Source organism: Trichoderma atroviride, chromosome 6 (genome assembly GCF_020647795.1).
Source record: "Trichoderma atroviride chromosome 6, complete sequence".
NCBI classification, from domain to species: Eukaryota; Fungi; Ascomycota; class Sordariomycetes; order Hypocreales; family Hypocreaceae; genus Trichoderma; species Trichoderma atroviride.
The window spans coordinates 2,677,947-2,693,882 of NC_089405.1; the positions used below are offsets into that span (position 1 = coordinate 2,677,947).

The 15,936-nt window shown below is 48.9% G+C and overlaps 4 protein-coding genes across 4 annotated transcripts; 3 read left to right on the forward strand and 1 right to left on the reverse strand.

Annotated features, from left to right (window-relative positions):
• Positions 1–3: 3 nt before the first annotated feature.
• TrAtP1_011491 (uncharacterized protein) lies at positions 4–2,753 on the reverse strand. Its single transcript, XM_014084623.2, has 2 exons — positions 2,335–2,753; positions 4–2,264 (listed from the first exon to the last, which is right to left on the reverse strand). The coding sequence occupies exons 1-2, from the start codon at positions 2,390–2,392 to the stop codon at positions 343–345; spliced, it is 1,980 nt and encodes a 659-aa protein (XP_013940098.1). The 5' UTR covers positions 2,393–2,753; the 3' UTR covers positions 4–342.
• On the forward strand, positions 2,754–8,750 carry TrAtP1_011492 (uncharacterized protein). Its single transcript, XM_014084624.2, has 6 exons — positions 2,754–3,110; positions 3,170–5,320; positions 5,374–5,712; positions 5,771–6,770; positions 6,838–7,256; positions 7,317–8,750. Exons 1-6 carry the CDS (start codon positions 2,907–2,909, stop codon positions 8,028–8,030), a joined length of 4,827 nt encoding a protein of 1,608 aa, XP_013940099.2. The 5' UTR covers positions 2,754–2,906; the 3' UTR covers positions 8,031–8,750.
• Positions 8,751–9,095: 345 nt separating this feature from the next.
• Positions 9,096–10,746, forward strand: TrAtP1_011493 (uncharacterized protein). Its single transcript, XM_014084625.2, has 3 exons — positions 9,096–9,561; positions 9,618–9,701; positions 9,782–10,746. The coding sequence occupies exons 1-3, from the start codon at positions 9,496–9,498 to the stop codon at positions 10,295–10,297; spliced, it is 666 nt and encodes a 221-aa protein (XP_013940100.1). The 5' UTR covers positions 9,096–9,495; the 3' UTR covers positions 10,298–10,746.
• Positions 10,747–10,931: 185 nt separating this feature from the next.
• TrAtP1_011494 (uncharacterized protein) lies at positions 10,932–14,955 on the forward strand. Its single transcript, XM_066115134.1, has 7 exons — positions 10,932–11,650; positions 11,722–11,778; positions 11,857–11,941; positions 12,006–12,128; positions 12,217–13,545; positions 13,612–13,874; positions 13,951–14,955. Exons 1-7 carry the CDS (start codon positions 11,549–11,551, stop codon positions 14,635–14,637), a joined length of 2,646 nt encoding a protein of 881 aa, XP_065971232.1. The 5' UTR covers positions 10,932–11,548; the 3' UTR covers positions 14,638–14,955.
• The last annotated feature ends 981 nt before the right edge of the window (positions 14,956–15,936 follow it).

Here is a 15,936-nt window from a genome sequence, read left to right on the forward strand (position 1 = left end):
ATGGCTTGTCATTCATTTGCGCATTAGACCCGTGCGATATGCCAGATAGACAGACACGCTCACACCCACGTCCTAACATCTTCCAGCCAGTTACAAATAGGTATATGAGCATATTACAAAAACCCAGGTAAAAAAACAAAAAGTTCAATCCAAGCACCGTGACAGATTCACAAGAGAGCGTCCCGCTTTGCGTTATTACAATCGCTCTCGCTGGTGATAAACCCTATTCGTACCGTCTCCCTTTGCTGCTAAAAAAAAAATATTGCAAACACCACGCTGATCCCTAAATCAAAGCAACTAGAACACGCTTAGATGGCTCCTAAACAGAGCCTCATTATCTTCTCATGGCCTCACATTTTCCTTGTCAGTTCCGTCCCGTCGCCGGGCTCTCTTTTCGGCCATTCTCTTCTCGATCCGAGCAAGGGCGGCAGCTCGGCGTTCCGGTGGCAACGACCGTTTGCTATTAATGTCGTTGGATACGTCTTTGAGTTTGCCTTTGCCCACGTCGGGTCCGCCGAGGCGAGCAAAGTGATCTTGCAAAAGGTCGACCTCGGCCTCCATGTCATCGGATGACGATGAGCTCTTGGGATGGATTGTGGGTTTCGCTAGCCTAGGCACTTTGAGGAGTCCAATGTTCTCCTCGCCAGAAGACGCAAGCGCTTCACTGCCAAATTGGCTTCTCTTTGGCGCTTCTCCACTAACGGAGGCTCTTCTCTTAGTAGACGACCTCGTTACAAATGGCTGCCAAACGAGTTTTTCGTCGTTCGATTGGTAGCCCAGGGCTTCAGCTGGGTCTCTTGACTTCATTGCCCTCTTCGGCGTGGCATCCCTTCGATACTTGTCTCGCAAGGTGCGAAGTTTGGAGCTGCTTGCCTCGGGGAGTTGCCGGGGCCTTTCAAGGTCTGCTACGTCGATACTCTTTCGGACCCCATTCGTAGCCACAGGGGGCCTTGATAATATGTCTTCAGGCTGGGCTGTGGAAGCTGCTTTCCCGGCCTTGAGAGTCTTGAGCTCTTTTTTGAGATCCGAAATCTTCGTTTGAGCGCGCTCAAGAACGGCCTTGGTATCTGCATCGTGAGCCTCGCTTTCCTTCTTAAACAAGTCAAAATCCTTCTTCAACTGGCGAAGTTCGTCATCTTTGTTCGATGATTCTTCCTTTGCCTGCCTAAGCTGTGCCTTGAGCTCTCTCACGATCGCCGTCTCGTTAAAATCGTCGGTAGTTGAAAAATCTGGAATCCTTCGTTGCTCGGCGGTCTTTAGTTGAGCCTTGAGCGAGGATACTTGGCTGCGTAGGGCGTCCAGCTCCTTGAGTTGCGCTCGAGATCGTCGCAACTCTCGCTGAGTTTCGATTATAGTTTTTGCTGTATTGGGCGAAGTCGTACCTTGTAGCCGCCTCCATTCCCTTGCTTCTTCGTCGTCTTCCCGCCCCTGATGCAGTTCTTCAAGCTGGGCCTCAAGTTCCTGAACTCTATGCCGGTACTGAGCCGCAAGAGCAGTTTGCTTTGTTAGGGTCGCTAGTAACTCTGTGGTCTCGCTACTGTTGGAGGCTCCTTTCTGTTTTGATACCATGTAGTTTGCGTTTTCTGTAATCTTCTTCTCCATGGCAACCACCTTTTCCTGTTCTTCTTTGAGTCTCTGCGCCAGCTGGATGGCTTCTAAATCTTTCTCCTCCGCATAAGATTTGAGGTGTTTCTTGTATTTTAGTAGCTTCTCCATTTCCGCCCGCGCTTCTTGGTGATATTTTTCGAATTGCTCTTTCCAATATTTTCCAGATTGAGAGTGTGGCTCGTTCAGATCGACTGTGAGATCTTGACCGTTGAATTCGCCATTTTCATCGTAAAGCTCTTCTTCCTCCCAGTCCGACTCGTCCGACCCGTCTTTGGCAGTAAAGGTTTCTGTCTGTCTGGAAACGTTGGTGGTGCTTTTGCGCCTCGCTTTATCGAGAACATCGGACAAACGAGTTCGCTTGCTAATGGCGACCCCCTCGTTATTTGGGGAAATGGTCTTCGTCGTGGCAAGATCATGGTTGAATGATACGCGTTTCCGCCTCGAAGCTCCCGTGCCAGGTGTCAATAGGATCCCTTGCGGCTTCAGTGGAGTATCCGAACCTTGATCCGTTGTGAAAGCTGTCGATTTCGCCGCTCTAGCCTTGTCCCGCGATGCTCGCTGCGCATCTCGGACGGGAGTGCCGAAGAGCGCACTTTTGAACGCTCTGGCTGCAAATACGGGCGCAGGAGTATCTGGCATCTCGATAGTAGCGGTATCTGAGCCAAATAAGCATCAGGATATTATTCTCACATTAAAAAAAGTCATCGCAGGAGCGTCCTCACTTACCGCCAGTGTCCATCGCGTCCGGCGCGTTCTCCCCGCGCCCCAGCATCCATCCGAGCATCTTGAATGATAAGTCTTGGAAAAGTAATTCAAAGTTGAGATTGGCGCGTCCTTGAGCGCTTAATCGTACTCAATTAAGATGAATCGACTGGATACTGCATTTGGACGTTGCTACATTCGCGATGTCGGTGCTTCGTGGCCGCAGGTGTGTTTTTGTTTACTTCGCCATTGGTGTGTTCAGCTGGTGACGAAATGCTTGTTTTTTTTAAGATTCGGCTGCGACCATCAACTTCGACTTAGTGATAACGGGGCTCTAACTGGCTAGCAGCGTTTCCAGGAATCTGGCAGTGGATCGATCGCACTGGGTCCGCTGTAGCGCACTGGGCAGTCCTGGCTCAGCCCTGTACAGGAACAGATTTAGCGGGAATAGCCAGTGGCGCATCTCTCGACTTTCTCTCCTTCATACCAGATTCGCTCATATTACCTTTTCCCTCGGACGTCGATATCCAGAATGGCTTCCTCTGTGTAAAGCGTCACGGCTTTGGCTGTGGCTCTTACCCAGGTATCACGCGACCATGGCGCGGAAACAACCTAGGACACTGACGTCGCCGACGAAAACCTCCAAGGATGACTCAAGCTTCCCGGGCCTCAGGCCTCCCGGCCCAGATGCGAGGAATAAGACCGAGTATGAGGAGCAACAGAGGGACGAGATTATTGCTCTGCAAGCCATATACGCAGACGACTTCATCGAACATGTGGCAGCGCATAGCGCTTGGAAGGTATTCCGTCCCATGCTTCTCTTCCCTGCTGTCGCATGCTGACTTACACCGACGTATAGAAGTCCGACCCGTCTTTCGATATTCGAATAAAAGCTAGCGATGAAGATTTTGCCGTGACTCTCGGGTTTACTATTACGGCGACATATCCAAAGTCACCTCCTGTGCTTACTCTCAAAGGCCAGAGCTATTTGCGAGAGGTGACCCAGTTCAAGATCCAAAAGTTCTTGGAGACGCAGCCACGTGCCTTCGCCAAAGAGGGCGAAGTAATGGTTGACAAGATTGTCGAAGGCATTCGTGAAATTCTTGAAGATGCGGCGCAAGCAAAGGCGTCTGGTAAACAGCTGCCGTCGCTGGAAGAGGAGCGTGATAGGCACGAGGCAGCCTTGGCAAAGTTAGCGCAGGAGCAACAAGAGAAGGAAAAGCACCGTAAAGAGGAGGAAAAGAAAAAGGAAGAGAAGACTGCTGCTGAAGAGCTGCAACAAGAGCTTTTGCGACAGAAGCAAAAGGCGAGAGAGTCGAGATTCAGTCGTCACACAAACGGCTTGAGCCCGCACCGACCGTCTACGTCCTCTGCCTTGAACGTTGAGACGATTGATTTCGACCAATATTGCTCCGTGACTGACAACTTGGGAAACACTTTGGCTTTTAGATCTGTCGCGGGCAAATCTGATCCTCGTGCCGGACCGGCTTCCACGGTTTTCACTGTGCGTCCAGTCCTTTCCAATGGCCAGGGCAATCAACCACTGGCGTTGAAAGAAGCGGTCTTGCGTCCGAATGGTAAAGACCAAAAAGAGTTCAAGAAACTATTGCAGTCATTGGAATCTCGGCTCCAAGATCTCAAGATTGGGAACAAGATACACCATCGACACTTAGTCGATGTTTTCGATTACAAAGTTGAGAGCGGTATAGATGCCGATCGCGCTGCTGCTAATACGTGGACAGTGAGGATCCTCACTCCATTGGCAGAGAGAGGCTCGCTGGAAGAACTGTTGGAGCTTGCGGGTCAGCTTGAGATAGGAAAGGTGCGATCTTGGACGAGAGATCTCCTTGATGCGCTGAACTTCCTTCATAATAAGAACGTAGCGCATCAAGATATCCACCCCAGGAACATTCTTCTCTTTAGAGAATCTACAGGCGAAATTGTGCCTAAGATATCAGATGCGTCATATCAAAGAGAAATCCACAACCTCAGCTCTAAGAAGCAAGGGCCTTTGGGGCTCGCTACAGCAAAGTCTGCCTACTGGCTACCACCAGAGATTGCCGCTGCTACGAAGGCGCAGTATACATCCAAAGCTGATATCTGGGATTTTGGAGTTGTCTTTGTGCAAATGGTATTTGGTTTGGATGTGCTACGCAAATACTCTTCTCCCAAGAATCTCATGGAGTCAAAGTTGTTTTCGCAACCTTTCCAAGAACTGGTGAGTCGTTTCTTCAAGGACGACAGGCAGAAAAGGCCGAGAGCGTTTGAGCTTGGTGCTAGTGAATTTCTTGCGACAGATGCCCCTATCCTGTTTGACGATACTTCTGCCATGTTGTCCCATACGCCTTCTCTGAACTCGCTCCAAGCTGTCCCTATGAGGCTTCGGCGGGATTCCATGACCAATAGATCAACAACAGTCTCCCGATACACAGAAGACTTTGTGGAAGAGGGAAGACTTGGTAAGGGCGGATTTGGCGAAGTTGTCAAAGCTAGGAAAAAGTTGGATGGCCAGATATATGCCATTAAGAAAATTACACAGCGTTCTCAGACGAGCCTCACAGAGATTTTGAAAGAGGTTCGCTTGCTTTCACAACTCAGCCATCCTGCAGTCGTACGATATTACAACACTTGGGTGGAAGAAATCCCCGACTCGACTGATACGGAGGGCGAAACGTCGACTGACGACTACACGGAGGATACCAGAGATACCGGCGCCGAATCTGCCGGCATCGATATTCAGTTTGCTACAAGCACTGGTGGTTTGGACTTTATATCATCCAACGCTGCAGTTGAATTTGACTACGATTCGGATGAGGAAGAGGAAGACGATGAGGAACATGACTCATCTGACGAGGAAGAAGACGATGATCAGAGCTCTGTTATGGACTCTGTTGGTAACCGTGAAAAGCATTATGAGAAAGACAAACTGGCTGCCCTGCAACGGCGCGCTCGAATGCATCGGTCTTATCGGACTGTACTCTATATCTCAATGGAGTACTGTGAAAAACGAGTACGTATGAGATATTCATTATTCTTGCACAACTTACTTACTCTAAGCCTTAGACTCTAAGAGATCTTATCGCGCGGAAGCTATACAAAAACAACACGGAAATATGGCGTCTGTTTAGGCAGATTCTCGAAGGGTTGTCACACATTCATTCGCTGAGTATTGTTCATCGTGACCTCAAGCCAGAGAACATCTTCATTGCAAGCAGCACGGATGGCGTGGACAATATCAAGATTGGCGACTTTGGCTTGGCAACGAGCGGCCAATTTTCCGTGGATCGAACCACTGCCAACGGCTATGAGGCAGACGATATGACTAGGAGTATAGGGACGGCCTATTACTCCGCTCCAGAAGTCAGATCTGCATCTAATGGGCAATATAGCACTAAAGTTGACGTATGTTGCACATGCTGAACATTAATCGAAATAATGACCGATGCTAACTCGCCCACAGATGTATTCTCTCGGAATCATCTTCTTTGAGATGTGCTATCTGCCAATGATGGGTATGCAAAAAGCCGATGTCCTTGGGCAGCTTCGACGGCCCACTCCGGTTCTTCCCTCAGATTTCAAGCCTGCGGATAAAACACAAACCGAAATCATTCTTTCGCTTGTGAACCATAGCCCCAAAGAACGACCATCCAGTGCCGATCTTCTCAAGAGTGGTAAATTACCAGTCCAGATGGAAAGCGAGACTATCAGGCGAACTTTGGCGGGACTGGCGGATCCAAATTCGCCTTATTATCAAAAAATGCTGTCTACATTGTTTGCACGGCCTGTGGAAGCGGCCAAGAATTTTGCATGGGACATGAATGGCGCCACGCCCGGTGCTGGGGAGCTTCTCAACCAGAGCATCGTCAAGAACGAATTAGTGGCCATTTTCCGTCGACATGGCGCTCTTGAAGCGACAAGGACTTCGATATATCCCAAGACTATGCACTACGCTGATAATGCTGTTCGACTTTTGGATTCCAACGGGACTGTTCTACAACTTCCTTACGACCTTACAATGGGGCATGCTCGAATGTTGGCGAAGCACTCACAATCTCCTCCTCTACAACGCACCTTTACATTTGGTAGCGTATTTAGGGACAAACAAGATACGGGACAGCCTCAGATGTTTGGCGAAGTGGATTTTGACATTGTCACGATAGACACACTTGATCTTGCTTTGAAAGAGGCGGAAGTATTGAAGGTCTTGGATGAGATTATCAACACATTCCCCTCCTTATCATCTTCCCAAATGTGTTTCCATATCGGACACTCCGATATTCTACAGCTAATTTTTGAGTACTGTGGTATCCAGCCTTCGTCTAGAAGGGCAGCTGCAGACGTATTATCCAGATTAAACATTCACAACCACACGTGGCAGAAGATACGGATGGAGCTCCGTTCTCCTGCTGTGGGCATTTCAGCAACTAGCATTGATGAACTTCAGCGGTTCGATTTTCGAGGTAAGACGCCAATCTTTTGTGAGAATTAGTCAAATACATTGGTATCGGTGCTAACACCATGCGCCAGATACACCAAACAAAGCATTTGCAAAGTTGAAATCAGTTTTCGAAGGTAGTGATATGTATCAGCGTGCCGCATCAACTATTGCGCATCTCAAAGAAGTTGTCGAGTATACTAAACGATTGGGTGTCAGCACCAAGATTTACCTTAACCCTCTGAACAGTCTCAAGGAAGGCTTTTATATCGGCGGCATCCTCTTCTCATGCATTTACGATAAAAAAGCCAAGGATGTCTTTGCCGCTGGCGGTCGGTATGATAACCTAATCAACGAGCAGCGTCCTAAAATTGGAGGACAGTTTGAGAAACGCCATGCTGTTGGATTCAGTTTGGCCTGGGAAAGGCTGGCGAAAGCACCCAAGTCCGGTGGCTATTCCTTCTTGAAGAAGAGTGAAGAAGATGTAAGCAGTATGTTTAGCAGCAAGCGTGTAAGTAATTCTTTAACCCTGCAGCTGTTTGCAATGCCCTACTCACACCGAGCTATATAGTGCGACATACTGGTGGCAAGTTTTGACGCTGGCATTCTCCGATCTTCTGGTATTGAAGTATTGCGGCTACTCTGGGCACATGATATAAGCGCAGAGCTTGCCAAGGACTCGAGATCGCCGGAAGATTTAATGTCGAAACATCGAGATGAAAGCTACTCTTGGGTTATAATCATCAAGCAGGATTCCATGCTGAAGATCAAAACTGTGGGGAAAAAAGATGTGCCAGACGTAGACCTTCCTATGGCACAGCTGTTTTCTTGGTTAAAACCTGAGATTCGAGACCGAGACTCCAGGTCCGCAGCAAAATCTCGTGGAACGCCAGAGCCGGCCGCGCAAGGCGAGAGAGACTACGAACAGGAGGTCAAAATCATGGTTGCTCAAACCAAGAGCAAGAAGTTTAACCGACGCACAGTTGTGGAGCAAGCACAAGTCACTGCGGCTGCTTTGATGAATTCATTTCTTGAAGGCCCCATCTTGGCTATCGAGATGAGCGACCATCTAATGGAGCTCGTTCAGGAAACCAGCCTATCCGACCCAGAGAGCTGGCGAACGGCGGAGCATAGCGTGTCAACCTCGGAGAAGAAATGTATACGCGAGATTCGCGACCAGCTCACTACGTGGCGGCGGAAGTATGAGACAAAGAATGGCTCCAAGCATTCGTTCTTGTACAACTTCCGATCAGGCACTTGCATATACTATGACTTATCAGGATGAAGGGGACTTGTACGCAAGACGTGAGGAATTCTCGATGATGGAATATAGAGTACTATAATGTACGAGCAGTTTCCAAGTATCACTCTTTCCCCAGTGATTCCCCCCTATTCACAAGCACTGTGGCTAGCCGCGCCGTTTGATGCTATCGCCACGTACTACCACACAAAGGCAGCAGGATTCAGCCGCATATGCACCATCAAGACACCGGGGGCTGATCTCGCCATTTCCTGCGTAGCACTGCTGCTGATTAGCGCTGGACGTATTTTTAGGAGCCTATGAAATGAGGATTGGCCAGTCCCTTGCATCAGTTGGTGCACGCTGAGGCGAGCTGAAGCGATTCCCATGGATCTCACTGGCACAGATTGGTCTCCCTGCCTTGCAAGTGCAACTACTACTAGTAGAAGTAAGATTGGTGGCTTTTTCTCTCATCTTCTTTTGTTTTCTTTTTCCACGGTGGCTGTCTGACCTCATCCCTTAATAAGTGCCTACAGTGGGAGTAATATATTCGGGCTACTCCGTAGTGCTGGACTGCAGTAGTAGTAGTTAGATGGATTCATGTAGAGCATCTACACAGTGGATGGTGCAATCAAATCTTCCTCTGAATGTATAATAGTATTCGTATATACCAGCATTGTCATGCCGGCTAATTGCTAGTAATACCTAATTCGTATGACAGTCGATAATATTATCTCTCAGTACGTATCTCGTACTGCATGGTTCCTCTTCTCCCTGTCTGAGACGATTCAGGAAACTGGCTCTGGCGGCTAAATGAGTACCGACCAAGTACCTTCTGGCAGCGAGCTGACAAGAAATGTACTTGAAAAGACCTGCAAGTCGCGATACGGGTGGGTGGTGGCTGATACGCGCCTGAGAATCAATCACCCCTAAAACAGTGTAGTGCTAGGCCCAAGCGAGAAACTCGCTCCCACGTTGGCGGGACCCAAGGAAGCGCTGGGCGCCATCAGAGGCGCGAGAGTCGGGGCCTTCACCGCCCGGTAACTGCGGCAGTCACCTGCTGCAGCCACCTGATGCCGTCACTTCTCTGCTTGGGCCCCGGCTGAGTCTCGGAAATTCCCCTTCATCTTTCAATCTCTTTGCAAACCGGCAGCTTTGTTCTCTTTTTTGTTTTTCTCTTCATTTTGGATCTCTGCTGCATACACGCCCGTTTCCTTTCCCTGCTTTACTTTTGGACAACATCATCAAGCCTTTGCTGTTCTTAGCCGTCACTCGCCCTCTTTGTCCCGTTCGCCCGCCCCCTTCGCCCTTCAGTCTCCTCCCGGCTGTTACCGACAGTCACTTACCCAACACGGCTGCTCTCGTGGCATTTTCTTCCTAGGCAGTTGCAACGAAGAACAGCGAGGAGAGAAAGGGTCTTCTGCATCGACAGGCCTTTTGACTCAACCAACATTCCGAGTCCCGTCGAAAAGTCCATTCTTTCATTCTTTCATACCAGCACAGCGGCATCATGGCCCAGAAACGTCTCATGCAAGAGCTGCAGGCTCTCCAGAAGGAAAAATGGGTAGACATTACCGTAAGTGCCTTCGAACCGATTCAACTATAGTCAACTAATCTTGCTCACCCTATTAGACGGATGAAATCAACCTCTTCAGGTGGAAAATCGGACTCTGGGTCGTGAATCCTGACAGCGTTTGGCACGGAGCATTTCTCAAGGTAAGACGCCCTACATCAATTCATCTCGCATTGCGCTTGCCCTCTTAAGATTATGACGAGGAACTGACATAGAATCTTAGGCCGAGATGAGATTCCCAGCCGACTATCCCTACCAGCCACCTGTCTTCAGATTCCTCACTCCCAGCATCATCCACCCCAACGTGTATCTCGACGGAAACCTCTGCATCTCTATTCTACACAAGCCAGGAGAAGACGAGCAGTCTGGTGAACTGGCGAGCGAGCGATGGAATGTGCTTCATGGAGTTGAATCGGTCCTCCGATCCGTTCTTTTGCTGATGGACGATCCCGAGATTAATTCGGCCGCCAACGTCGATGCTAGTGTTTTGTACAGAGACAATCGTCCTTTTTACGACCGGATGGCAAGAGTCGTAGTGGAAGAGACCCAGAAGGGCAAGCCAGCAGGTGCGCGTATGCCTTCGATGGAAGAACTGGCTCCAACGCCGGTAAAGCCGGTCGATGACGACACAGACTTTTGGAATATGTCAGATGAAGAAGAGGACTTTGGCGGCAGCGACAGCGACGAGAATATGGAAGACGACTTTGATGATGATTTTGAAGACGAGGATGACAAATGAGTAGCAACTACAAGATTCTACGAGCTGCTCTGCTCTCACATCCGTTGGACACTTTGGACCGTTTACCGAGAGCGAGCGAGCGAGCAAAAAGTCGGATAGCATCGCGGCATGCTATTATCGACCGGGCATTTCTTACCTATACAGCAATTCTATCTTTGCGGCGTTTGGCGGCATCTTCCCTATCCATGCATGGAACGGCCCAAGGGAAGTTTCGGTGTCATGGCGCGGCATCTCTCTACTCTGGACCCATGAGGATGTTTCATTTTTGCTTTCCATGTCTTGTTTCCTGTAGCTTTGGATTTTTTTTTGGGGGGGGTCAATTGGTTCATGAGGCTTTCCTATTTCATTAGCGGGATTATCGTTTATTATAGCTTGCGTATTTATATAGAAGACAGAAGCGTATCAACGCCTTGTGGTACCAAGCATAAACACTTTTCTTTTTCTTTTTCACTTGTTGTCTTTTGAAGCTGAATACAGTGCTCTTCAGAGTAGGTGCCTACCACCTAGGTATGCAGCCAAAATTACAAACCCTCCTGGCTAGGTCCAGTACGTGTCATAGTTGCGTGGCAAACATTAGCCGCTCGTGGCAGCGTATGCTCAATCACTGGATGTGAAAAGCCGCGTAATCGGCGAGGAAGAGCAGTTACTACTCGCAATAGAAGAGAGGATATAAGTAACTGCGTAGTCGCTTTCCCTTTCGCCTGGAAATTCCTGAAAGGCCTATGGAGTTCTTTGCACTGCGATCCAAACCAGACAAAGAAACGCAGGTACCTGAAAGTGCCGCTAGCATCAGCAGCCATAACCGCTGCCAGTAGCCAGTGGCCCCTCTATCCCGCCGGCCTAGCATAGCTGCCCGCAGCTTATCTTATCGCCCCGGCATAGTCCCTGGACTGACGTTTGCCCACAGCGGGACAAGGACATGGCAGCTTCATTCATCGTCAACCACAGTCCTAGGCGCCTCACTCTCCATACCCAAGAGCTTGCATATCCTCGACTTGTGCAGCTTTCTCGCGCCGCTACTTCGACACTCCATTGCTAAACTCTATTTGCTCTCTGTTTTCGCTTCATCCATACATTTGTTCATGTCTTTTGCCCGCAGACGACGACGTTTCTGGGGCTAGGGTCAGCTGTCCCGCCTTGTTGAGCGAGAGGCCGCTCCCAGAAAGCGCACTTCCATTTCGGCTCCACCATTCTTCTGCTATAGAATTCGTATAGCTATCTGAATAGAGATCGGTATTGCTGCTATCCATAATGGCTTCCATGGAACCTTCCGAAGACGAGGTGTCGCAAGTCGTTGACTTTGCGGGCCTCAACCCCGTCGATGATCGCACCATGATCACGAACGCCCTGAGAGTATGTTTCCACATCGCCACCGACTCATCCCGAGGGATAACAGGGTACTTACCGCGATAAATTTCTTGCAGAATAATAATCGCAATGTCGAAACGGTTGTTATGCAATACTTTGACAATTCTGAGTCGGTATGTTGCATTACCCCTCCACCTGCGTCCTGGATGCAGTGGGCGAAATGGAGCAGATGCTGACTTGCATCGTCGCAGTTCCGGCAAAAATATGCGTTAGCATGGAACGAATCAATGTTTTCAGCTGATAGAGACGGCACAACCGGCAACAACGCAGGCATATGTATGGAACTGCTGACTATCTGCGGCGTGGGAGAAGATGATATGACGGCTGACGCTCTTCGCAGCATTTCACATCGAATCGTTAGAAGGCAACGACATTATACAGGGAGCTACGCCTCCCCCCCCTAGCTACCCTATTGGAGCGCCGTCAAGACCACCATCGCGATCGAACAATAGATCTCCACTCGGTAATATGATTGACTGGACTGCGGCAGACGCAGCTGGTAGTACTCTGCTCTTCGCATAGGAAATATGACGTTCTGACAATGTTGATAGGAGGATCCACCATGCACTCGCAAGAAGAAGACGATATACAACGAGCTCTGCGAGAGTCGGCACAAGAAGCAGGGTTTTCTCTGCCTCCACAGGAGTCTGGAGTGATGGACCACTCCACTTCAACACCGTACTTTGGCCCTGCGAACCGCTCCGATTATGATCAAAACAACTGGGCTATGGTACCTGCTACGCCGCTAAAGGCAAAGTTATCAAGTGCTCCTACGCCGTCTCAAAGAAAGCGAGATGCCGAAGTTCCCGCGTTCATTGTTTCAGGATCCAGCTCTGTCGGCAACCACAGCTTGGGCGGCTTGCTCACCATTCTTCACGAAATTCCATTGGCGAGAAACATTCTACTGCAGTGCGGCGCTCCAGCGGCCTCGTATGGGTTTAATAGTCAGTGGTGGAATGGTGAAGAAATCCTTCCTCCAAATGTTCTACGCGAAGTGTACACCGAGGACTCGACATGGGGTGACGGCAGCTATGAGATACCGAGGGCAAATTTCGAAGAGGAAATACATCGGCTCATGGCATTCCTCGATTCTACGGAGAGGAGTTATGGAACTATTAATACACTAACCGAATTACTTACAAACGCCTATAATGGAGTGGAAAGGGCATTCTACGAACGCTTGGGGTATGACGCGATCCTTGGGCCGTTATATCAAGAGGCATCTCTGGTTAATGTCGGCGGTGACGATGTGATCGGCAAAAGCTACGAGGATGCGAGGTTTGGATTGCTGGTACTCGACCATAGGCGGCCTGATTACGCTCACATCAAAACACTCTACGAGGCCCTTGATTATTTGATGTGGGGTGACGTTCTGTCATGGGCAGATCCTAATGAGACGTCAAGAATGGCCATGTTCCAGAACATGGGCGAAGTGTTCGTCATCAAGGTCGGCAGTGAGGGCCCCCCCGAATCGTTTGAAATTCCCGAGGTCTTCTATCCTGAGCGATATCTGGCTAGCCGTAAGGAGGAGGCCAGACGGATAATGTCTGCTTGGTGCAAGACCAAGAATGACATTGATAGAGTGACAACGGAAGAGCGGCGGTTGCAGGAATGGCACAATGATTGGAATCAACTGTCTCTTGATAAGAGCGAAATGATTGCCAAAGCAAAGGAGCAGTGGCAGGTGTTCTTTAATTATCTAGAAACCGCTGGACAATTCCAAGGAATGGAGGCTTCGGCGTTCGACATCAACAAGTATCCTGATTATCGGACCGCTCCTTGTCAGATGACTGACGAGCAGGCTACGCACTCCCAGCAGGTGAATGAGGTGCTCCTGCTGACAGAACGAATACTGTCCGATATAGAAACAAGAACTGAAGGTAGGAAAGATTGCATTCTGACAAAGTAGATTTTAAAGATGGACGTACTGACCCTGGGATTTCTAGACCTCCGTACCCAGCTGGAGCAGATCCAAGCCAAGCAGCGCTTCCTTGGCAGACTTTTGACGAAGCCAGAGAAGCCAGGCCGGCCAAAGCCGATGACGTGCAAGAAGTACCTCCTCCGAGGCATAGCAACCGATAAGGATATTGTTTATGTCTGTCAGCGAGTTCCTTCGGAGTCGGCGGACCCAGAGAGCTTAGATGCGCCAACCGACCAGTGGTGGCGACTGGAACTTTGTACCGATGAGGACGTGCCAGTCAAATCAGAGGTAAGCTCCCCTTTTGCTTCACATCTACGACCCCTTGTTGCTCATTCGAAGTTGATGCTTATCTATTCTGTGATAGAAAATTGAAATTGAGCGAGTTTTGAAAAGTGTGTGGTACGAAACAAAGACACCGCTGCTCCTATATGCTACCGAGGAAGCAGTTTCGACACCACGGGCGCCGTTATCAGACGCTTTGAGCATGTTTGCCAAATCGGATAATAAGGCATTCCGACAAGAGCTCAGACAACCTGCCGCTGATACCAGAGAGGAAAGGATGCATGTTCCCGTGGATACCCTCTCACCTTCCAAGAGAAAACATAGAGACAGTATGGATTCGATGAACAGCAACCGGGCGTCTATTGGCAGCGAGGATAGAGATCCATTTGCAAGTGTATTTGACGGACATTTGGAAGAAGCGCAGACGGAAATGATAGACATGTCTGAAGGCACTGTGGAGCAAGCCAGAGGCTCCGAATTTGAAAACAAGTTTGGAGATCATGGGATCCGTACACAGATGAACGTCGAGTCTGCAACTCTGACCCCAGATACGCTGGCCGCGGACGAAGGCGAAGCCCAACGACCAACACCCCCGTCTCTCGAAGCCAGCCAGCCAAACGACGAGAACAACTTGATGGATGAAAGCATGAATAAGGGCCCGGAGATGCAAGAACGAGCTCGACCGCTGACGTTGGTACGACCCTCGCAAGCGACCGAGGGGAGGGAAGACTCGAGCATGGACATGGAAATTCCGGACATACAGGACTAGAAGCTCTACTAAGGCAATGAAAGTCTATGGAAGTGGTTATGATACCAAGGAAGAGAAAAGGAAAGCGCTGGCGGCCCATTGTATATGGGATAAACTGGGTAGGCCAACTGTCTGCTCACCTTGTTAGTTGATACTGTAGCATATTTAAGCGGGTTTTGCTGAGAATCGCAATGATATTGTTTTATTTTTTGAGGTGATGGAGTTGGCTGGTGTCAGATGAAGCTCAGGCTGCTAGTGTATAATGCAAAGAATACTTTGCTGCTAGATTATCCCCTATTGTATACATGAACTGTTTCATTTATACCTATACTCTTACTGTCAATTGTTATATATGATTCATTAATGTTTCAACGGTATCTCGATTGTCCTTGCAATCTTTTGTTGTTCGGGCATAGAGAAGTTGAAGCATAGAAGCTTCTAGAAGCTTCCATGGGACACTGCCGAAAAGCTGTGCATGTTGCACAGAACAAGTAGTAGTAGCGATTTAATCTTTTAAGAGATTTAACAATGTTTACTAAGATATGGATACGTGTTATTTTAGCTGCTTCTTTAGGTGCTCTAGCCTGATGATCTGGGGGCATGTACCCCGAACTCGTATGAGAATGCACCTTCTATCAATATCGGATGCATGTGAGCCATATTAATGGGTGAGCAGGGATTTACGACGGGGATAGTTGGTCAACAATTTACGAGGATAGCCGTAGACGCAGGGGTAAAAGAAAATAAACGCTTCATCTGTTTATAGTGAATGCCTACAGTACATGTGACGTGGCTGGGGCGGTATTATTGATAGAACAGCGCATACCTTAGCAGGCCTCGTGGTTTTCGAAGTGGTGATAGCGGGTCGGTTGCCAAGTGGAGCTTAGCGCTGCCAGCGAGCTGTTTTTGGAGTTCCTGGCAGTTGGGCTCGAATTGATCTGTTTTGAGTCCCTGTCGTGATCATGGCCCGAAAGGACCGGCAGTGTGGTTATTGTTACTACGATTATTTGATTTGAACGTAATGGTAGCATTTTGTGGTGTTTGATATGTAGTGTTTTAATAGAGCGAGCGGTAAGGTAACCTGAGCCGGAGATGAGATGGCTGAGACGAGATGAGATGGGATTGAATGTCAGGTAAGAAAGAGAGAGTTTTTTTCTTCTTCTCATTTTGTCTACATTAGATGTGCTCTTATCACGAATGGCATATTGTCTTTTGTGATTGGGAAATTGCATCAATGCTCATCACAGCTTATTTTCCGTCACGAAGCGGATGTACATGCGAGCACGTTGTGGTGGAAGAGGTACTTGCGTGTACATGGCG